The 23,678-nt window shown below is 34.0% G+C and overlaps 4 protein-coding genes across 4 annotated transcripts; 1 reads left to right on the top strand and 3 right to left on the bottom strand.

Moving 5' to 3' along the window:
- Positions 1-1,349: 1,349 nt before the first annotated feature.
- Positions 1,350-3,414, top strand: LOC125871755 (40S ribosomal protein S23). Its single transcript, XM_049552417.1, has 4 exons — positions 1,350-1,459; positions 2,667-2,822; positions 2,917-3,043; positions 3,128-3,414. Exons 1-4 carry the CDS (start codon positions 1,455-1,457, stop codon positions 3,266-3,268), a joined length of 429 nt encoding a protein of 142 aa, XP_049408374.1. The 5' UTR covers positions 1,350-1,454; the 3' UTR covers positions 3,269-3,414.
- A 1,105-nt stretch (positions 3,415-4,519) lies between these two features.
- Positions 4,520-11,420, bottom strand: LOC125871501 (uncharacterized). Its single transcript, XM_049552106.1, has 9 exons — positions 11,112-11,420; positions 9,505-9,669; positions 9,179-9,418; positions 8,999-9,033; positions 8,778-8,909; positions 8,341-8,482; positions 7,552-8,201; positions 4,887-7,250; positions 4,520-4,737 (listed from the first exon to the last, which is right to left on the bottom strand). Exons 1-8 carry the CDS (start codon positions 11,227-11,229, stop codon positions 4,914-4,916), a joined length of 3,819 nt encoding a protein of 1,272 aa, XP_049408063.1. The 5' UTR covers positions 11,230-11,420; the 3' UTR covers positions 4,520-4,737; positions 4,887-4,913.
- Positions 11,421-14,530: 3,110 nt separating this feature from the next.
- LOC125871223 (putative F-box protein At1g65770) lies at positions 14,531-16,192 on the bottom strand. Its single transcript, XM_049551821.1, has one exon. It carries the CDS (start codon positions 16,174-16,176, stop codon positions 15,028-15,030), a length of 1,149 nt encoding a protein of 382 aa, XP_049407778.1. The 5' UTR covers positions 16,177-16,192; the 3' UTR covers positions 14,531-15,027.
- Positions 16,193-17,999: 1,807 nt separating this feature from the next.
- Positions 18,000-21,322, bottom strand: LOC125871757 (PWWP domain-containing protein 5-like). The gene is made up of 2 exons (XM_049552419.1): positions 21,274-21,322; positions 18,000-20,578 (listed from the first exon to the last, which is right to left on the bottom strand). Exon 2 carries the CDS (start codon positions 20,566-20,568, stop codon positions 18,262-18,264), a length of 2,307 nt encoding a protein of 768 aa, XP_049408376.1. The 5' UTR covers positions 20,569-20,578; positions 21,274-21,322; the 3' UTR covers positions 18,000-18,261.
- Between the last annotated feature and the right edge of the window lie 2,356 nt (positions 21,323-23,678).

Raw genomic sequence — 23,678 nt, 5'->3', positions numbered from 1 at the left:
AGTGCTGACTTAGCTGATCAACTAGCTCTTGGGTTGAGTTTGACCCAATATTCATTTTTTAACGTAATATCAGGTTAGACTTATCTCAATTCTTAGTTCTAATATTGGGTTTCCATATTAATTTATTCATACACCATAATGTCTAGCCACAAGCGTGTGGAGGGGTGTTAAGAGTCTCGCATCGACCCTTTATAGGATAGATAGGGTAATTCTCACAAGTCACCTTTTGAGTTAATTTTTGAGATTAAGTTTAACTTAAAATTCAATTTCTTAAGAGAAAAAAGATACATATAAAAAAAACTGAAGTACTCTAATTTTTTTGAGTTTCATACTTGAATGATAATGTGTGTGTGTTTTTTACTTGAACTATCTCTAAATGTTGATAGTTGAAGTGTGTTTTTTAATAAACAATGAGTGATAATTCAGATAGGACAATTCTCATAAGTCACCTTTTGAGTTAATTTTTGAGGTTAAGTTTGACTCAAAATTAAATTTCTTAAGAGAAAAAAATATAAATATAAAAAAACCAAAGTACTTCAATTTTTTGAGTTTCATACTTGAATTATGAGATGTGTGTTTTTTTACCTAAACTATCTCTAAATGTTGATAGTTGAAGTGTGTTTTTAATAAATATTTAGTGAACAGATAGAAAATTTACACACTGATAGTTCAAATATGAAACTCAAAAAATTAGGATGCTTTGGATTTACTTTTGACCTTCAGCTCTTTGTTTAAATGAACTTATACTTTGTGATTTTTTGTTTTGTTTTTACGTTGTTAGGAATATTTTTGGCAATTTTTTTAAAGTTAAAGCTATAAAGGGTAAAAAAAATATGTAGATTTAACACAAATTTTATAGTGTTAAGAGTTAATTACATCTTATCCCTATTCTTTTTTAAATTACAAAAATTACTTAAATTTGGTGGAATCCCAAAACATCTTGATAACATTGCGTCCCAGTTTGGATACATCCTTCAACGTCCTAATACACCGAATATCGGTTTCGGATACATCATTCAACGTCCCGATACATCGCGTAAAGTGATGTATCCGACTGATACATCGCATAAAGTAAAGTGATGTATCCGATCGATACATCGCATAAAGTGATGTATCCGACTAATACATCACGTAAAGTAGAGAATTATTGTATTTTTTTCAAATTGTAGAGAATTTTAGAGAATATAGTAAAATAAATTGTGTATTTAAATAATTTTTTCCAAAAATTAAAGATCGCCTCAAAATACGAACATTTGTGCCAATGACCCAATTATTTTCAAATCAACTCTATTGGGCCCAAATATTTGATCCAAACAATTTTATCAGCCCAAATGTAGCCCTCTTCGTATATACATATATAGTCCCAAAATTCTTAGAATTAGGGTTTTTATTAGGCGGCAGACTCTTCTCCTTCAACCCCTGTAAACCGGAGTAGTCATCTTCAATCAGCAATCATGGGGTATGCTTTATTTTTCATTTGAAATTTTATACTGAACTTATTTTCTTGTGGAACATTTTTAAATTCTGTGTTTTTATAAACTAATTTTCTTAGTTCTTGATAATTGTTTGGTCAAGTACTAGTGTGATTGTTTATAGTAGTGAAATCTATGTGTTTAAGAACTTTTTTTTCATTTGGGTGTGTGGGTTTTATTCGAAAATGGAACTTTTTATAGTTAATTATCTTAAAGGAGCCATTTTGATCAATTTTGCTGAGTGTTTGAGGAATTGAGATTATCGGATATGTGAAAGTAGGAAGTTGTAATTTGTAATGACTGTAAAGAAGTGGACTTGAAAGGGGGGTTTGGTGTTGGGGCAGTGGCGGATCCATGATTTTCATTTTCAAACAAAAATGTAGTGCTTAAGATTTGAACTTTGAATCTCTGGATGAATTTTGAACTTCCAAACCATGGAGCAAACTTCTAGTCTTGTGTTCAGGGATTCAAAATGTATATATATATAGGGTTCGGGTGGATTCATATAACTGGTTCTAACTTATCTGGGATTTAGGTGTAGTTAATTAATAATTGGGACATATGTATGATGGATTGTGGCTGTTGGGAGTGGCGTACCCTGTGGTGGTATGGTTGAGGTGTGCTCAAATTGTAGATGGTTCCAGCACTGTTATTTTGAAATAAATAATAGATTTACACACATGGATCAGTGCACGAGCTTGTAATGGAGTGTATTAAACAAAAGTCCTTTGATTTTCTTGTACCTGATGCTCTCCAGAAGGAGCCAACATAGCTGCTGATGCAGAGTTAGCACTACCCTGCTTCCATCCCCTATCTCACCTTCTTTTCCTTTGTTGACATTGTCGTTTGGTCACTAACGGTCTAATTAGTCATAGTATCCTTCTTTGGAGGGTTGGTTTGCCTTCTCATCCAGCTTGAGGTTGGCCAGATGGGCTTTTGCTTTGATTACTCGTCCAAAATGGACAGCTCACATGTGCTCGAACTAAATTAGGAATATCTTATAGAGCCATGAGTTAACTGATAGAGATTCGATGTGCTTCTCGAGTTCTAAGCTTGTGATAATTGTCTATGAATTTTTTCAACTCTTGTATAGTTCCATATGATTTGTCATCCAAATGATGAGTAACATCTTAGGTGGGAAGCGCATTAATAGAGTATTTCTACTAAGTAACCCCTGACATGGTTAAAATACAGGAAGACACGTGGAATGGGAGCCGGACGCAAGCTGAAGTCCCACCGCAGAAGACAAAGGTGGGCTGACAAGTCCTACAAGAAGTCCCATCTTGGTAACGAGTGGAAGAAGCCATTTGCTGGATCTTCCCATGCTAAAGGCATTGTGCTTGAGAAGATGTACGTTCATCTTTACTCTAATTTTTCTGCTTATGTATCTTAAAAACATCGAAAATTGTATCTAACCTGTGAAGTTGCTATTATGTATTTGCAGAGGTATTGAGGCAAAACAGCCAAATTCTGCTATTCGTAAATGTGCTAGGGTTCAACTCATCAAGAATGGGAAAAAGATTGCCGCTTTTGTCCCTAACGATGGTTGCTTGAACTACATCGAAGAAAATGTGAGTCTTTTGCTCTTTACATGTGTAGAGCGTTTTGCATTTTTCTGGTGTACGTACTGACTTTTTGAGTTCTTGATTTTGCAGGATGAAGTGTTGATTGCTGGATTTGGTCGTAAGGGTCACGCTGTGGGAGATATTCCCGGAGTTCGGTTCAAGGTGGTGAAGGTTTCTGGTGTCTCTCTTCTAGCTCTCTTCAAGGAGAAGAAGGAGAAGCCAAGATCTTAATTTACCTCTCTTTTTTCGCGAAAATACCCTCAAGCCTTCAATGGACTTTTAGCTTGTATTCGAGTTATTATTTTGTCAACTACTATTTAATTAGACATTGTACTGGAATTTTGGTTCATTAATTTTGAGTTCGAATGTTACCTTAATGTGCCATCCAACAAAAATTTGGTCTCTTGTTTGTGTTTCCTTCTTGTATGTCTGCTTTGATACATGAATCAGGTAAATTATACAGAAAAAAGTACAACTGCATAGTTTAGGTGTGTAATTGATAATTTCACCATACTTTGGTGTGTTTTTATGTTGTATTCTGAAAAATGTGTTCTTCGAGCCTTCTTGCTCGCTCTCATCTATGATGATTGGTCTCGAATGTGAATCTATTTAACACCAGTAATGTCGTATCAAAGATCCCCTCACGAGATGGGACACAAGAGTAATAGTCAGAAGGTAATTGACGACAAGGCAAGGTCTCAATGTCAAGTACTTGATGTGTTTGATGAGTTGAAAAAAAAAATTTATTCTCATTGAATGTTTATAGCATACCAAGTAACTTAACTACATGAATCATTTAAAGTTGATATGATAGGCATGATAAGTGGAAAATAGAAAAAATTACAGAAATTTCACCTTTTAATTTACTTATTACCATTATCCCCTATAAGTTTTACAAATTTCCAAAATCCTTCATTTTTGCGCATCAGATTAGTGTATCAAATTAATGTATCAGCGCTTATATTATTGTATCTCGCACATCAGATTAATGTATCATGTATAAAATGTACATCAAATTAGTGTATCATGTATAAAATGTAATGTATCTTACTTAACGATTAATGTATCTCGCGCATCAAATTAATGTATCAGCGCTTATATTATTGCATCCGTTTGAGGAAATTTTATAATTATAAACTTTCAAGAGATAGATTGTAATTTTGCCTTAAAAAGTATGTGATTTCTGTAATTTGCCCTGGAAAATACTTGCCAGTATTTATAACACATCAAGCAATTTAACTAGAAGAATCAAAGTTAATGTGCAAGGTGTATCCAACTTGCATGAACTCTTCCATATCGATGCAGCACATGCTGACATTTTTTAAGAGTCCGAGCAACATAGCAAGATATCCTCATGCAACATGATATTTATACAGCAATACATGTAATTCAAAACAGATGCATTTATCAGACATCTCCAATGAGGGTAGGAAAAATGTACTTACTGATAGAAATTTTCTTGCATCTATAGTGAGGTTTGACTGTGAATCTTACATAGAAAGACATTCAAGGTTTTTACATTCATGTAATACATAAATCAGTACTTGCACAGACATATGTTCTCAAAAACCTTGATCTTAGCTCAACGCGAAATGAAAAATAAAATCATGCATCACTTAAGCCTTCATCATGTGTGCTATACAAACGTGATGCTTTTGCCACCCCCGGAAACTAGCCTTGTTCTTGAAGCCTAACAATCTCTGAAGATCAAAGTTAACACGCAATTAGCACATCAATATACCATTATATAAAAAGTAAAAGAGGTTAAAAGATTTAAGGTTTTCAGAAAAGTTCACTACATTTGGGAGAAAGATCTTTTCATGATAATATCAGGATTCACATCTTTTACCTGGCAATGAAGCATGCTTGGCTATCCTCATAAATTGTTGTTCTCTTTATGATCGATTTGCAAAGAAGGCAAATCTAAATCAGTCTTCCCAACTACATGTCCAGCTCCTTCACAAAAATCAAGACAATCACCGGAAGAATTCTTGACAGCAAAGGGCATCCTTCTAACTGCTACCTCAGGGGTATTTAGAGACAAATAGGCCAATTTGTTCATTAGGGATTCCACCTTATTGCTAAATGGGGTCATGCTGACTTCTTCTACCTGACTGTTTAATTGGTCCGCTTGATTTGCACACACATTTTTCTTTGCATTTGTTTTCTCAGGAGTATTCAAATCATCCTTGAGATCTACTCTACCTTCATCACCCCTGAAATTTGAGTCATATTCTCTCTCAACATGATCAATCTTGGTATGTTTGAGGTCACCATTTACATCATCCTCCAGGTTCATCTCATTCATCTGGCTAGGCACGTCCAAATTATAATTAACATTGCACTGAACACCTACTCCATCTTCATCCTCTGTTTGACAAAGTCTAATGTTTTCAGTTACAGAAACCTCAACAGCCTTGATGTCAATCTTCTCAATAGTATCCAAGTTCATTTCATGCTCCATAACACCTTGTTTTTGACCCTTAGTTGCAGCCAAACCAGCAAGGATATCATTGTTCAAAACACTATGATTTTCACTCTCAATTGCAACCAAACCATCACCTGGAACATCTTCAACTGTATCAGGTCCTTCAGCCACAAAGTCCTTATTGTTCAAAGTACTTGCTACTCTTTGGCTTTCGCTCTTAATGATAACTGTATCATTGTTCAAACTGACTTGGTTTTCACTCTTCATTACAACAAAACCATCACCTGCAACATGTTCAACTGTGTCGGGCTCATCAGCCACAACTTCCTCTATTCTTTGGTGTTCACTTATAATCACATCTGTATCATTATTCACAATGACTTGATTTTCACTCTTAATTGCAAATAAACCATCACCTGCGACGTGTTCAACTGTGTCAGGTTCATCAGCCACAACTTCCTCTATTCTTTGGTGTTCACTGTTAATCACATTTGTATCATTGTTCACAGTGACTTCATTTTCGGTCTTAATTGCAACCAAACCATCACATGCCACGTGTTCAACTGTGTCAGGCTCATTGGCCACAACTTCCTCGTGAAAATCATAGTTGACAATGACTTGCTGTTCACTCTTAATTGCAACCAAACCATCATCTGCAACATGTTCAACTGTATCAGGTCCTTCAGCCACAACTTCCTCATTGTTCAATATAGCCGCAACCAAACTAGCATCTGCAACATGCTCAACTGTATCAGATCCTTTGGCTATAACTTCCTCATTGTTCAATATAGCTGCACCCAAACTATCATCTGCAACATGTTCAACTGTAACAGGTCCTTCAGCCATAACTTCCTCATTGTTCAATATAGCTGCAACCAAACTATCATCTGCAACATGTTCAACTGTATCAGGTCCTTCAGCCACAACTTCATCATTGTTCAATATAGCCGCAACCAAACTAGCATCTGCAACATGCTCAACTGTATCAGATCCTTTGGCTACAACTTCCTCATTGTTCAATATAGCTGCAACCAAACTAGCATCTGCAACATGGTCAACTGTATCAGGTCCTTCGGCCACAACTTCCTCATTGTTCAATATACTTGCTATTCCTTGGTTTTCACTCATACTTGAAACCAGACTAGCATCTGCAACATGTTCAACTGTATCAGGTCCTTCAGCCATATCTTCCTCATTGTTCAAAGCACTTGCTATGCCTTGGTTTTCACCCTGAGTTGCAACCCAACCAGCACTTCGGATGTGATCAAATGGATCAGGTTCTTCAGCCAGAACATCCATATTTTTCGAAGTATTTGCTCCACTTATTGCATGTTGAACTTCAAGAGATAACTCAGGAATAAGAGTAATATCACTTGGACCACCAATGTGATTATCTGAAACATTTGACTTGTCTGAAGAAGATGCAGGAGTGCGGTGTTTCAGAGTTTCAGGCCTTTTATTTGCCCTAAGAGGAACTCTTACACTCTTAGCTTTCGTGTTTGAGTTTCCTTTTGGGCTACAGACGATAGTTTCAGTTTTGGGCACTGGACTAGCTGAACTGGATTGAGTGCCAGAGTGATTATCTGAAACATTTGACTTGTCTGAAGAAGATAAAGGAGAGAGGTGTTTCAGAGTTTCAGGCTTTCTGTTTGCCCTAAGTGGAACTTTTACACTCTTAGCTTTAGTGTTTGAGTTTACTTTTGGGCTACAGATGGTAGCTTCAGTCTTGTACAGTGCAGTAGACGAATTGGAATGAGTACCATTAGGAGTCCGGACTGCCTTCACCTGCTTAACAATGAGTTTTAACATTAAAATTTGGAAGCACACTGATTCAAGAATTACAAAGATTATTACATGTAACGCAAGATACTTTCATGAAGCCGCCAGAAAATTCCCTTGACTAAATGAAAGTCCTCCACTTGGTAATCATTTTTTCCAGACAAAAATATCAGCAGACTTAAATACACCTATTTTCTTTCCACTTGGTAATGATCTTATCTCATAATACTAGATGCTGTCATCACATAAATCATTTCTAATGCAAGGACATGAAAATAGATACATATAAAAAGAACACTAAACTGACCCCATCAAAGTAACCCATCTTCGGGGATGGCATGCGCAATCCTGTTGGTTTCATCATAGAGGCTGGACGAGAAACTGAGCCTGCTTGCTTTAAACTCTCTCTAGGTAAAGTTGTTCCCCTAATTTCGGGCTTATCTGACTTCTGATCACTTAAATGATTGTTTATATCCAAAGTTGAGGTGTCACTATCAAAAGATCTGCAGGAGCTGGTGTCAAAGCTAGTCCTTAACTTGCTTGACCTTTGGATCGCAGAAGATGATGATGATACAGAAGACCACTCACTAATAGAACTAGCAGGCGATATATTTGCGTTGATCTTAGAAGACATCAGATAAGCTGAGACAGCAGAATTCCCAGATGGTAGTTTACTCTTCACCGCGGCTTTTGAAGGGGTTTTGAGTTTTGCACTTGCAGAAGGTTGAGCAATAGGTTTGCTATCAACCTTTCTCCTCGCTACAGGAATTGAAGACTTAGCTGTCTTGTCAGATGAAGTACTTCCAGAACTATCACTTGAAGATCTTGTTGCATGCATTTTCATTGCAGGTGAAGATCCCACAGAAGATGGCTTCACCGACGTAGTAGGTTTGGGCAACACCCTACTAGTTTTATTTAAGGCAGATGCTTTTGGTGTCTGAGCCCCTCTAACAGAAGCTGCAATTTCCCATTAAACTATCTAGGTCAGAAAAAATGTTTAAGAAAGTGTTACAAACCATAAATGATTGAAGACAGCTATTACTCATCCTTTACTCAGAAATTAATCCAAAATTTCACAAAGTCTTTTACCACTTACCTGTACTGATTTTCATGCTGTCATTATCTGTTTTGACTCGTGTGATATCCAAAGAAGCCCTTTTGGATGCAGAAACAGGTTGCAACTTTGTGTTAACTTTTGGAGGCTTTAACGATGCTCCACTTGTCGTTCTACTGATAGACTTCATTAAACAACAGAAAGCAATGTCAGTAAAATATCAGAAGTCCCAATTCTTTTGCTAATCAATCAATACTTTAAAATCCTACAACTAGCAGACTCAAAAAAAGGGAAAATTGAAGATGAATGATGATATTTTCTTTAAATATAAGGAATTTCTTTTAATTGGCTATAGAAAAGAAAATATGGGAAAAACAGTATTTCTAAACCTAAGGGAAAATATGAAAATATGATGACACTGTAAGGAATATTGTTTGAGCTGGCTAATAGAAATGAAACTTCAAAGACAAATTACATGCCTGTGTGACTTGTGCCTTATCCTGGTTCAACCCTTTACCCAATCTTTGTGTTCCTGTAATTTGCTTTGGCTGACTTTTTGGTATCCCAGCTTGTGCTCCAATGATTCTTTTTGGAGCAATTTTTGGCTTCATCTGACATTAGAGAATATAGACAATAATTGTTAAGAAATATAGAAAAGTAACAAAATTTTCAGATGTCATCTCTACAAAATTAAACTTACCCTATCTTTTGAAGCAAGATCCACTTTCTTTGCAGCTGTAAAAAAGATTAATATTAGATTGGAATAACGTGCGAGAAATATGCATATCTTTATGATGATTGAAACTTCAACTCAAAAGAAATCTGACCCTATAGGAAGTAACCCTTCTCCCACTCCCTCTCTCAAATACTATTAACTTACAAGAATTAGCTCCATTATCGGTCTTTGCAGATAAATCCCCACTAGTTGGAATGGCCACCTTCTGGATTGAGGCTCTTATATCTCCAAATAACTCCGATTCAATATGTTCTAGTGTCAAATTATCACTTTCCAATGTGGAGATTGAATCAAGTGATTGTCGCACATCCTCCTCAATCATAGGTAAAGTTTGTTTATCACCTCCCTTAATCATGCAGGACAACTCATCGGCATCAAGCACACCTGAATATGTTGTTAGTAAACTTGAGTTTGCAGTACAGGATTAGATAAATAAATCCCCCTTAATACGAACTATAAACAAAAGCTACCTGCATCTGTAAAGAAAGCACTATCCCAAGCTAAACTTTTGCGTAAATTGACCTTTCCTTTTCGTCTGGCCTTCTCAGGTTCCTTTGACTCATGCAGCTGAGGGAACTGCTCGTCATGGTTACCTTTACCAGCCATGTCCATTTCCTCTTGAATATTAATAGCTCCTGAAAACACCAAGATTCTAGCCTCAGTCTGATTTGCTAAACAGCACAAAACGAAAATAATTCACACACAATGTACAATTTCGTGTATGCAGATGTGACTTAGTACCACTATCTGAACACAGATGAAAAAAGAAACGAATTGAAGCAGCATAAGCAAAATAAAAAGTTTTTAACTCTAATAAATTGTCATAAAAACCAAGGAGGAGAGTGAAAAAGGTCCACCCTTTGAGGCTTTATCGAGAAGTTTAGCAACTCTAAATCTCCATCAGGAAGCAACAACGCTAGCTATTCTTTAAGTTCTTTCAGTTACAGAATTCCACATACTAGAAAAGATCCAAATAGAGTTGAACAAAGTAACATCGCGCAGGCATAATTATAGCATGGTCAGGATATTCCCATCCTTAGTATCGGATGTAAGGGCTTCTCCTCATCCAGCTCTCTACAGGGTAATCTCCACTAGCTGCTTCATAAAAGGTCAGCACCCTTTTTCATTTATGAGTTAAATGAGCTGGTTAGGTCCATTCCCACATTAAGTGATTATAATTCAGAGACATCCCAAATACAAAAAAGAAATAACACTCCATGAGCTCTTTAGCTCATTGGCACTCAATCAAATAGGATTAACAGATTACTTCTTTTCCAACAAAACTACTATCAAAAGGCTCAGAAAAGCATGTCTAAATCCCTCTTAAGTACTTCTCAGCCCCCAGCACAGGCTCAAAAGTTTTAAGGAATAAACATGCATGAAGCCCAAATTAATAAACTCCAAGAAAATGTATATCAACCTCAAGCTACTTTGTCACTTTTTTCTATCAGCTGATTTGTTCCTTCAAGACATTTGAGGTGGGATGGATCAACCTGGAAACTCCTGATATTCCACACATTAATTCAAATGAAATCACATTAAACAGCCAAAGGGTGCGAGAAAACTCAATTTATTCCAGATCTTCACATACCCAGTGTAATCCCACAAGTAGTGTCAGGGGAAGGTAGAGTGTACACATACTTTACCCCTACCTAGAGAGGTTATACCCTCAAATAAAACTACTCTTTTTATTCAATAGTTCAAACACTAAACAATGAATCAAAAACTATAAATAAAGTAAATAAAATCGACAACTGAAGAATTGAATTCATTAAAAACCCAAAAGGGTACAAGCTAATTTCCCTTCTTTTTCCAGATCTTGTCAGAAAGACTATCTTTTTCTCTAATCCCACAGTTTCAAATCTATCCAAAACAGCTTCTATATCACCCAAATTAGGGTAAAATCTGCATACACACTAACCTCTTCATACCTCACTAGTACAATTACACTAGCTATATCATCGTTGCTGTAATTTCAAGACTAAACAAAGAAAAAAAAACAGGTTTGTAAACAAAACTAACAACTAAAATCAACAATCACCCAAAAAAAAAAAATTTTAAATGGAATGGCAGGAACCTGAAGATGGGTATTCTTCAAGACCCCAAGAAGGGAGAGGAGAAGATGAATTTCCGATAAGATTGTCATTTTCCGATGAGAAATCAATGAGACTAAACTCATTCACTTCAAGATCCATTTTTTTCACTCTTTTCAATGAACCCCAACAGTACAAATCCAAGCTAAAATTTGATTTTGAATCTGAATTTGATTTCAAAATTGAATGGATCTTTGATGATAATAAGAGAAAAAGGATAAAGGGGTTTCTGAGAAAGAAAAAAAAAAGTGCGATGATAGAAATGGGAGCGCTACAGCCAAAGAGGGAATATTTTTTTTGAATTGCTAACAAAGCGGTTTTTCAAAGAATTGGGGGAAATGAAAAATGAAATTTAATATTTCACTAGCCGTTTGGACCATTGGACCTATGTAAATGTTACCCATCGTCATTTCCGTTTCGTTTCAAATTGTTTGACCTAATTTTTATTTTTATTTGTAGCGATTCTTTAATTTTAACTTTTATATGAGATGTTTGAGATTACGAAATTAAATGGCATTTGTTGTATTAGTGATTTTTTCTATTTTCTTAAATTTCGTGTCAAATTAAAATAAATCAAATAAATTGAAACAGAAAAGAATTTTGAAATATTGAGTTGGTCATATGGACAATTGAAGTAAAAAAATGATAAATTAATTTATTTTATTTTTTTATTAAAAGTGAGAAAAAGAAAAGGGAGATAGTTTGATGTATTAAGCTTCTTGTAATCACCTTGGATTAAGAAAAAGATCGTACCTCAAAATGGGTGTGATGTATGGTTTATTCTAGACTCGAATTATTTTATTCAAACTAATATTTTGAATCGATAGACTTTATTTTTCAACTATAATTATCTTGAACTCAATTTTTTATTTCACCTATCTACCTTTTATCGTTTGCAACTGTAGGTTGATGTTACTCATGTTTAATAATTATATAATTGAAACAAACTTACAACACCAAAAATGGCAAAGATATAATTTCATATCATATGTTGAATTTGTGAGATAATTTCAGCAAAAATTAAATTAAAAAAATCCGTGAGATAATATGTGATAAAATCAAATGAGCTCAAGTTAACAAATTCAGCTTGGCTAATTAATTAACGAAGTCTATTCATGCTAATATCTTTTATTTCTTCCTCGTTTTCTTTTAATTTTTAAAAACAAGTTTTTTATAGTCACACAGAAGTATTATGATAGATTTGCAACATCGATTTTGAAAGTGTGTTGAAAGCATCATTTTAGTTTACAAGACACCATTTATGCATGTGCACTCACTGACCCGACTAATCCAAATTTGCAAGGCCTCGCAGAATGTCCTTAAAGGACGAAGGCTATATGCTAGTTCGAAGTCAAGACCTCCGGTTTAAGAGTGGGTGATGTTGTCTAGTTGCCTTCTAGTAAAACAACATCTACAACTAGAACTAATTGAGCAACTTCCTCGATCTACTTGAATCACCTATGATCGTCATGTTTCTCAAGTTCAAATGTGAGACTTCTGTTTAAGGCAAGGCCGTTTTAATCTCTAGGTCACTAATGTCATCGCTTGGGGCTTCATATTTTTTTTAAAAGTTACTTGTAAATATTATTTAAAATAATAATAATAATAAAAAAAATATATATATATATATATGTGTGTGTGTGTGTGTGTACTATGAGTCTTATGATTTCTACTAAGAAAATTGCATATAAAATGAATATAAAATCTAAATTTCGTAAGAAACAATTTGATGAAAAATTGATAACCAAATCACAAAGTCCCTTGAAATTAGAGTTGATTCCTTTTTATATATAGTAGATCGAGCTATTTTTTTCACTTCAAAATAGATTTGAACCAATGTTTTTGGTTTCTCAATGGTAAATTGAGATCACTAGATGATGAGAATTTTAAAAAAACATAGTCTTAACCTTGAACTTTTTTGACACATAATAGCTATTATGCTATTAGATTTATTTTTTGAATTAAAAATACTAAGAGGAATAATACAAGTAGAAAACAATGACTTAATGAAAATACTCTATCAAATAAAAGATATGATTCTTTTCCAAATAAACATATTGCTTATTGAATAATGTTAATAGTTCCTCTAACCATTGCCTCATCCGAAAGAATTTTTTTAAAACTAAAATTAGTTAAATCATATTTAAGATAAACAATGTCTCAAAAGAGATAGAATGGATTAACTATATTATGAATTGAAAAGGAATTATTAAAACAAATCTATTACAATAACTAATGATTCCGCTTCAAAAAAAGTTAGAAAAATAGATTTTAAATAAAAATATATATAATGAAAAAAATAACATATTAGGACCTATCCCTTAAGTTTTGTTTTAAACCCCCAATCTTGTTGAGTCGATTTAAGAATGTAGTAAAACAACATTTACGATTAGAACCAATTGAGCAGCTTGTGTTGCTCCTCTCCATTTAACTGAATCACCTGTGATCATTGTGTTTCCCAAGTTTGAATTCGAGACCTATGGACAATAGAGGAATCTTTTCGGTAGTTTTCTACTAAAACATAGAGCCGTCAATATGTGCTAGGCCTGTTGGGCCGGCCTGGCCTAACCCGGGATTTAATAGGGTTGGGCTGAAATTTTTAGAGCCCATTTAAGAAAAGGGCTTTTTAGCCCGGCCTGAATAAGTCTGCTGATTTGTGGGGCTTGAGAAATATAGATAGGGCCGGCCCGTGGGTCAATAAAAATTAATTAAAAAATATAATATAATATTAAAATTTAAAATTAAAGAGATCCAAACTCAAAATCTATTTAAAGTTTTTTAGGAAATCACTATGTATAGAAGTTGCATCCACCATGAAAATGTCCAAACACTTGTTGCTACACGAAACTGGTTACATGGTTTTTTCTCAAACTGGTAATATATTTTTGTGTACATTTAAATATTATAATTCTCAATTTAGTTATTTTTTAATATTTAACTAATTGAAACCACATATAAATTGCAGATGAAAATGAAGATGTTAAGACAATCTTCCCACAAGTTGATTCNATAGAATGGATTAACTATATTATGAATTGAAAAGGAATTATTAAAACAAATCTATTACAATAACTAATGATTTCACTTAAAAAAAAGTTAGAAAAAAAAATTTTAAATAAAAATATATATAATGAAAAAAATAACATATTAGGACCTATCCCTTAAGTTTTGCTTTAAACCCCCAATCTTGTTGAGTCGATTTAAGAATGTAGTAAAACAACATTTATGATTAGAACCAATTGAGCAGCTTGTGTTGCTCCTCTCCATTTAACTGAATCACCTTTGATCATTGTGTTTCCCAAGTTTGAATTCGAGACCTATGGACAGTAGAGAAATCTTTTCCGGTAGTTTTCTACTAAAACATCATTTACAGGTGTGTGTCGAAATTAATCCAACATGGTTGTTGCATTGAAAGTGTAATAGTCCATGCAACTTAGATACAATTCATCAAGTATACTGTAAGGATTCGTTTGACCACAAATAAATGGAATAATATTTCCTGGCTAATCGTAGTCATGTACTGGAATCCACTATCTCTGAACTTTTCTACAACTTGAAGTTCCTAAACGTTCCAGTCTATTTTTCTACTATATAAAACATTCTAAGTAGACAAAACAGTCAGCAGTTAATTTCAGCTATGGCCACTAAGTTCACTATAAAATCCAGCAAAACACCTAATGAGGAATTCATCTTACTTCAGTTTTGAAGTCTAACGATGCTGCATACTTCCTTTTACGTTTCGAGGTACACAATGCTTTGCGCGGTGATGGCGAATACTGTAGGCAGTAACTGATGAGTAATGTACCAAAAATACTAAATTTCCTGACTAGCTGAAAGTAGTTTCGCTTGTTTCACAAATTGGACCATACTGAATATATAGAACACCATAACTCCTCATGATCATAATGATGGTATAACCCAAGTTGGCGGACAAGGACGACTCAGTGATAATCCAGGATAAAAAGATTCAATACTTCCATCTTCAAGATTGTAAGCCCCTGTGTCTGTTCCACCGCCACATTCCAAAAAGTAGTTCTCTTCAAACCAATCATCAGTAAAATATATATGATTAGGCTTAACTCCGGTAAATTTAGTGGAATCAATGGAAGTTGCTCCATTGAGACCCAAAAAAATAGTTGAATCTCCCAAGTCGTTAATCTCTTTCAACTTACCTTCTATTACATCTAATTCATATACTTCACATTTAAAAGTGTCCAGGCCATCTTCAATATTTGGACGCTTTCTACCAAATCGGACAACAAGTAATAGTGCATCATTTACCTCAACAAGATAGTATTGAACATCACCTTGTGAAAACAAGTCCCGATTATCGTTAAGATAAATCAAGCGCGATTCTACGCATGGTTCAGGACCGTCTTGAACATCAATGATACCTATTTCAGCGCTCCAAGAAACAAGATAGAATCTGCTCTTGTAGTAAATCATATTGGAGACTCCACCGATTCTATAAACAATTTCAAATTCAGTCCAATTAATATCTCCAGGTCGCCAAAAAGCCAAATGATTAACATCTGTGTTATATGCAATGACGAGTACATAATCTGATGTAAACGATGGATTGGCAGATAAAATAGCGTTTCTGATGTAACGATATTCCTTTTCTTCTTCTTCTTCCTCCTCCTCCTCCTCTAAACCACTTAAGGCAAATTGATTTGGAAGTTGAATTTGGGTACGTGAGAAAGGATTCAACAAACTGACCTCTTTTCCGTCTAATGATTGGGTGAGAAGCCATCCCATCTGATCAGATGGGAAACATTCTCGGCCTTTAGCCTCAGGGAGGTACAATCTACGCGAAACTTTACCTTTGGAAAGGGAATAAAATTCTCGATAATCGTCATCTTTATCAGGAAGCATTAGTAAAGGAAGTTGGGGATAAAGCATATCAAAATTGTCCTTAGTAGAAGCTGTTCGCCATGAGGTACAAACACCACTGAAAGCGATGAAATCTTCCATCACTTTAACATGCTTTGCAATCAGAACAAGGAGATCATGAGGCAATCCTGCCCAGTCCTCTGCCGCCGCCGCCATAGCTGTATAATGAGAATTCTAGAGCAAATAGCAAGGATTGTAAGAGTTGCAGCAATTTGAGGGCGTTTTATAATAGTAACAATTTGAGGGGTTTCCTATATTAACAAGGATTTGGAGTAGGCAAGCCCAATATGTTTTACTTTACCTTTTTTAAAATTAAAAAAAAAAAAAGGAACCACTAAAATATAGTTACCTAGGATTGACATCCAAAAATATTTAGCAAATTTTAAGGGTGTGCAAAAATTGGATCCAAAAAAAAATGTTATTGGTTTGTTATTGAATTATTGTTTTAATGATTTTATAAAAAGAATTATAGCATACTGCTAGTTACTACATTTGCCGTATAGGCTATAGTTTTTAATTCACATTATTATTTTAGTTATTTTATTTATGTTATATTACCATAGTTCTTTTCATGTTAGTTACTACTATTGTTTTTATTTTATGAGCATGGGTAAAATTACATTATTGTCATGTTGCGCCAAGTTAGAGAAGTTATATATCGTTTTATGAGCATTTTCTTATTGGTTAAATCGAATCGTAAAAGACCAAAAATCTATAAAAATATCTTGTTAGTTCGTTTATTGATTTAACATATTTAAAAATTGAAAACTAATAAATCAAACCGATAATACATGAAATCCGTTTATTGATTAACATATTTAAAAATTGAAAACTGATAAATCAAATCGATAATACATAAAATCAAACGACCGATGCATATCCCTTTAAAGTAAGTGATAGTTAAAATGCTTTATTTTTGCAACAACATTAATATATATATATATATATATATTAGATGAATTCGAGTGAACATAACAATGCAAACAAATATATAAACAAATGTGTTGGGTAAATATGTAATCAAGCAAATAAATGTAAATATTATACTGTTTGCTCCTCAAGAAGAATATTACGAAGACATATTTGTCAAATTCATAGACACAAATTGAGGAACTGACAGGAATATACAATACCCAACTTAAATTGATAAATTGCTCAAAAGAATTTGGCAAAAGTATGGCCTAAAAACAATTGACATAAAGTAGTCAGATTGATACAGTGATAAAGTATACATTGCAAATCAATTTTTTTCAATCTCAACCAACTCAAATCTCCTCTAAATAATCTCAAATTTTAGATACTATCTCCTCTCAATATTTCAAATCTTTCGAAATATTATTCACTCAAACTGAATATTTCAAACCTTACAGTACACTGATTTTAAGATTTGAGCTTTGAACACGAAAGAAGAAGAAGGTAACCAACGAAGACAAAAGGAAGAAGAAAGAAGAAGCCATTAATGGCTGAAAGGAAAAGATCAAAGAAGGTGAAGAAAGCTTAATAGTTTGGACATGGTTTTAAATTAATAATTTTATCATAATTAGAAATTAGGTTAATTTAAAGTTGATATTTTGAAAAGCAACATGTATTTCTTTTAGTTGTAATTTCCCCCCATGAACATGAAAACTATTAAAATTCCCTCATCTCTTAAATATAATCTGGCCAAATGAGATAATAGCGAGTCATAGATAAGGTATATGCATATTCTAAGACACCACATTAAGAAATTACATATCTCACGGATGCATGTCAGCTTCTCCAAAAATAGTGTATTGTTGAAGAATCTGATAGAGATGCAACATCAAAAGTGAACGAGTCCCCGCAACTTAGATTTTCAGTAGCAAAGACCAAGTAATTCAATAGTATCACACCCTTTACTACAAAAGCAAGTAACAACCAACAGAGGACAATCAATTGTAAGTGCATCTTACCTTTATTAATATGAAGAAATTCGAACTGTAAACACCAATTCATCAAGTATACTGTAACGACTAGATGCCAAAATATTTTATATTTCCGGGTAAACGAATATATAGACACAAAATTCTTAGTTGAACACAAATAAATGGGATATTTCCCAGTCTATTTTTCTACTATCTAAAACATTTCTAAGTAGACAAAACAGTCAGCAGTTAATTTCAGCTATGTGCAACAAAATTCATATTAACATAGCTAACAAGTTAACTATTTAATCCGACGGGGAAAATCCAGCAAATTAGGTAATGAAGAATTCATCTTACTTCAGTTTTGAACGCCCTTCACTGCTACTGATGCTGCATACTTCCTTTTACGTTTTGAGGTACAAGATGCTTTGCGTGGTGATGGTGAATACTGTAGGCGGTAACTGATGAGTGATGGACCAAAAATACTGAATTTCCCTGACTTGCTAAAAGCAGTTTCAGCATCGGCACACCTCTTGAAAACAACTTTTACTTGTTTTCTCTTGTGAATAAGCTTGGTCTCAGATTCACAAAGTGGACCATAGTGACTAAATATTATGTTTAGATCTGCTATGGGAGGAACTGATTCTAAATCTGAAAATTTAAGAATCAGCGTGGTTGGGGAGTATTCGGAACTTCCATCCACAAGATCAGATAGATTTTCTCGTTCTGAATTCTCAACCAACGGGCCTACTTCTTGCTTATGGTCCAAGATCGGACTCAGGCCAGGAGAAGTCTCCCATTTAGCATTAGGAAAATCCTCCTCGTTTTGGACCTCTGGTTCAAATAACACCTGATCTTCGGGGTTGCATTCAATAATCCTATCAGTCCAATATGAGTCCTCAATACCTTCTATCGACAAAGTTTCAGCAGATGCTGAGTTGGATGAATTTTGTCCTATATGCTTTTCTGTCGGCCTTGAGTGGTCTGCTGACACGGTAGTTTCCGAGCAAGTTAAATTCCTATAATCACAGAACAAACTAGCTTGTGACAGCAAAATACTACTCGCATTCATGGGATCCCTGGCTGCCGAATAGAGCTTTGAGAGCATTTCTGTTGGAGAAGGGAATTCTTTTGGAATCAACTGTTCTCCTTCAGATTTCACGAGACCAAGAACTGAATCTCCAAATTCAATATTTCTCGAGTTCTCATTATGCTTGCTCGTTCTTCGGGAGTTGCTGTCAATAGACTTGAGATTTCGCCTTGCAGCTTTATGAGATGGTAAAGACATCTTGTTACCACTGCTTGGTGACAATTCTTTTTTCCTTCTTTTTGCCTCTGAATTGCTAGGCATATATTCAAATGCTAAATGTCTCTTCTCAGAAGACACAGACTTCCTCTCTCGCCCAGCTATTCCTCTAGAATTCTTCTGATCATTTGATATACGTGAACTGCTCCCATACACCAACATGGACATTGATTTTACTTTTTTACCAGGGTGCTCAGCAATCCCCGAGCAACGAGGACGCTTTGTTGAGGAAGTACCTTGGACATTAGAATTTTCCTCCGACGCCACATCACTCTTCCCAAGCAGTGGTTCAACATCATTATCATTCTCAAACAAACCGCTAAATTCTTCTATTACTGGGTGCTCATTATAACCATTCCAGCGATTAAAGGCTGCCAATTGAGCTTTTGCCAACACAAACAACAATCTGTCAAGCCGGGAATGTGGAGCTGCTGCTACTGACTTGAGTGTTCTAACAAGTTCGGCAGGGTTAAATGGGGTTTGATCTGAAAAGTTGTCACCTCCAATTCTCATGTTTGATTCCGCCTGGATACCAGCCTCTGCAACAATCTGAGATTCCATTTTTGCTCGGGTTTCCTCCGGCAAACATGGGCAGGCGAGCCCCAACTCAACCCGTCTAGAGACTTCATCTAGAGCACAGTTCACTGCATGAGAAAAGTGTTCTGAGTTGCTCTGTTTCTCCATTCGAGAGAAGTACATCTTAAATGGCTTAATGCTAGATGCTTCATTCCATGCAAATGTCTGGTCACCAAAATAAGCTATAAGATAGCAATTCTTTTTAAAGTATTTCATTGCGCTGTTTGATGCAGCAGAAGGGTCCAATATCTGCCCAGGCCACCAAGGATGACTCCTCACCTTACCCCATACTAAATCGGACACGTAAAACTTCCCTTCCTCTTCCATTCGGTGCTTAACCCCTCGTCTTTCTGGAACGATAGCATCAGGCCCAACATCTATACCATCATTAATGTTGACTGTTCTACCATCAGGAACAGATCCATTTGTCCCACCTGATACCTCTTGCATGTCGTCGGCTCCTTCTACTACATTCCCCCTTCGTGCAAGATGTGAAAATCCCGTCAAATCAACCACAAGCTCACCATCAAGCCGACCATACCCTGCAAACGCCATTTCACCTTCGAGATCACATGGACCCAAATCAATCTCCACACCTAAACCTTCCATTTGCACTCTTAAACCCTTGACAACATCATTACCTTCTCCAAAAACCCTAACCCCATCATCAATAACCGATTCAAAAACTAAATCCATATTATTTCGATTTTCCATTAGGGTTTCATTTCCTGATTGATCATCAACACTAACAACTCTGAAGTTTTGATCCGAATTCACCGACATTGCAGAAATCCTAACACATATAAACCACATACACAATAATAAAAAAAACGCTGTAAGCACATGACTCAACAGCTATTTCAACATAGAACACATAGTTTCACACATTTTGATCCAATTCACCGACATTGCAGAAATCCTAACAAATAGAAAACACATACATATTCAAAAAACGATGTAAGCACATGAATCAACAGCTATTTCAACATAGAACACATAATTTCACACATTTTGATCCAAATACACCGACATTGCAGAAATCCTAACAAATAGAAAACAAATACATATTCAAAAAACGCCGTAAGCACATAAATCAACAGCTATTTCAACATAGAACACATAATTTCACACATACATAAAAAAAACGCTGTAATCACATGAATCAGTAGTTATTTCAATATAGAACACATAAATTATACACATACATCAGGAAAAAAAATTTAAAAATCAAACAAACGTTACGTAAGCACATGAATCGGCAGCAATTTCAACATAAAACACATAATTATACACATACATCATAAAAAACAAACAAACAAAAAAACGCTGTAAGCACATGAATCAGCAGCTATTTCAATATAGAACACATAATTACACAAATAAAAATCAATTTTTTTTTAAAAAAAAACTGTAATCACATGAATCGATAATAATTTAAAATCAAATTGAACACATGCAGGGAAGATGGATAATATGAAAAAGTTTTACCTCTGAGTATTGATTTCTCCTCGAGAGAGAGATTTCCAGAAAAAAATATAAGTGTGAAGGTATAAAGGACTGCCTGTTAAGAGTTTGAAGAATCGCTGAAGAGACACGTGTCGTTACGGCGTCGTTTTTGTATAGACATGCAAAAAGTCATGGACTTTTTGTTTCGTATATCTGTATATGCTTTTATTTTAGTAAAAGAAAATTATGAGGAGAGCAAGATTAAATTTAGACTTAAAATAGCATAACAATAACAAGTAAGAATAAGAGCAAGAATAAATAGAAGATCGTTAATCCCTTTGTATATTAAAGCTTAATAATAGTGTTGTTTTACACGTAAATATGAGATGTATTTCTTTTTTACGAGACGACTTACTTACGTCTTTGATATAATATGAAAAAATTACTTACTTATCTTAAAAAAACTGTTTAATAGTATCAAGCTACGACTAGCTTTAGCGCTAGGCTTGAAAATGATTAGCGTTGGTTCAGGAATTGTTGTTAGTGCATTCCAATTGGGAAATAAATTGTGATCACAGAAAAAATCATGTGATAATGATACTATAATCATAGAATATCGAAACAATACTGATCCAAGACATATTGTAAATAGCGATTCGAGAATATTCTAGGACTATGATCAAAAACACCATCTTAGGTACAATTTTGATCGAGCCAACACTTTCACATATTGAATTTCAATTAATCCAATTGCTAAGCTCGAATTTCATCTCATACATGATACACCCTCTATTTTTATTTGTTTTAAAAGAAAGAATTCAAATCTCTTCTTATCTATTTGTTAGCATTTTCGTCCTTTATTTTTACTTACTTATTATATTAAAAATAAATATATATTTATTAATAAAATTAATAGTAAATATATTCTCCATAATTTATTAGACGGTAAATATCATATATATATATATATATATATAAAAGAGAATCATAGGCTCGCTTATGTGGCGCCACCACAAACAAGAATTCCTTTTTAATTTATTTATTTTCAAAATTAGTCTTGTCTTTCATGAAAAATTATGACTATTACTAAAAGTTGTGATTTTTATGAAAAATTTTTACTTTTATGAAGAGTTGCGCCTTTTATTAAAAGTGGTGACTTTTATGAAATGTTGTAATTTTTATGAAAGGTTATGACCTTTTCGAAGAGTTGTGACTTCTCAATAGAGTTGTGACCTTTCCGGTAAGGCAAAATAAGCATTTGTTCACACTATCATTTGTTGTCTATAAATAGATGAGGTTCCCTCTCATTTTAAAACAACAAAAATTCTGAACTTCTTCTTTTGTACAATTAAATATTTGATTATGAACTTCTTCTTCTTCTTCTTCTGCACAATTAAATATTTGTGTACTTTGCTCATGTTGAGTGGTTTTCTGACACTATTGTTTTTGTATCATTACACTGGTGAATAAAATCGTTTCATACTGAGAGGATCTATTTCTTTAAACCTCGGGTACTAGAGGGGAATGATTTCCTTAAGGAAGTACTATGCATTCAAAGAGCTCGATTTTTCCTTTCTGTTTTATTCTATTGTTACAGATCCTGATATGTTTTTTTTTACAGTCATTAATTTATGCTTATGATATTAATTATTGTTTTTAAGTACATACATTTCTTTACAACATTCTCCAAAGAAATCTTGTCTTCTCCAAGAGATCAAGCCTAAAAATTTATATGATTTTTTGTTATTGTCATAATAATGTTAATATTAACAGGAGTAAAAAAAATAGAAAGTCAAATAATAGAACTAAAACTAGCAATTAATTACAATTGTATGATACACAATAATGACTATTTTCTCGCACCAAAGTACTCTTTTTAACTTTTTTCCCATTATCTCTTACTTCTCTTTCACCCTTTTCAAGGATCCTTAATGTTTTGTTCGTGAACAACTTCAATTCCCAAACAACATCATAACTATATTACATATGAAATTTGGATTTCGGAAGATTGCATTTTAATTTTAAAACACATAATGACTACATATTACTTATTGGTATATCATATGATTATGGAACCTTTGCTCTTGATAAACCCATTAGTTATATATATATATATTGACGAAATTTGCAAAGATAAAAATTGAGAAAAATATTTATGTGTCTCTCTAATTAAAGACACTATGTAATCATGCATATAGATGATAAAACTAAACTAACCATTGTAAAATTTCAAAAGCAAATTAATGAATCTGTAAAATGAAATTATGTAAACTAGGAGAAAATAGTGGTATGATTTGTAATTTTGTCTTTTCTTTTAATAAAATAAATGGTAAACTACAATTGAATAACCTCTATGAAAATAGATTTATATAAAAATACTATAACATCAAAATATAAGAAAAGTTTTATTCTAATAAATTTTAAAGAAAAATAATCTAACCGTGCGA

Source organism: Solanum stenotomum, chromosome 7 (assembly GCF_019186545.1).
Source record: "Solanum stenotomum isolate F172 chromosome 7, ASM1918654v1, whole genome shotgun sequence".
NCBI lineage: Eukaryota > Viridiplantae > Streptophyta > Magnoliopsida > Solanales > Solanaceae > Solanum > Solanum stenotomum.
This window is presented reverse-complemented; position numbering and strand designations above follow the sequence as displayed.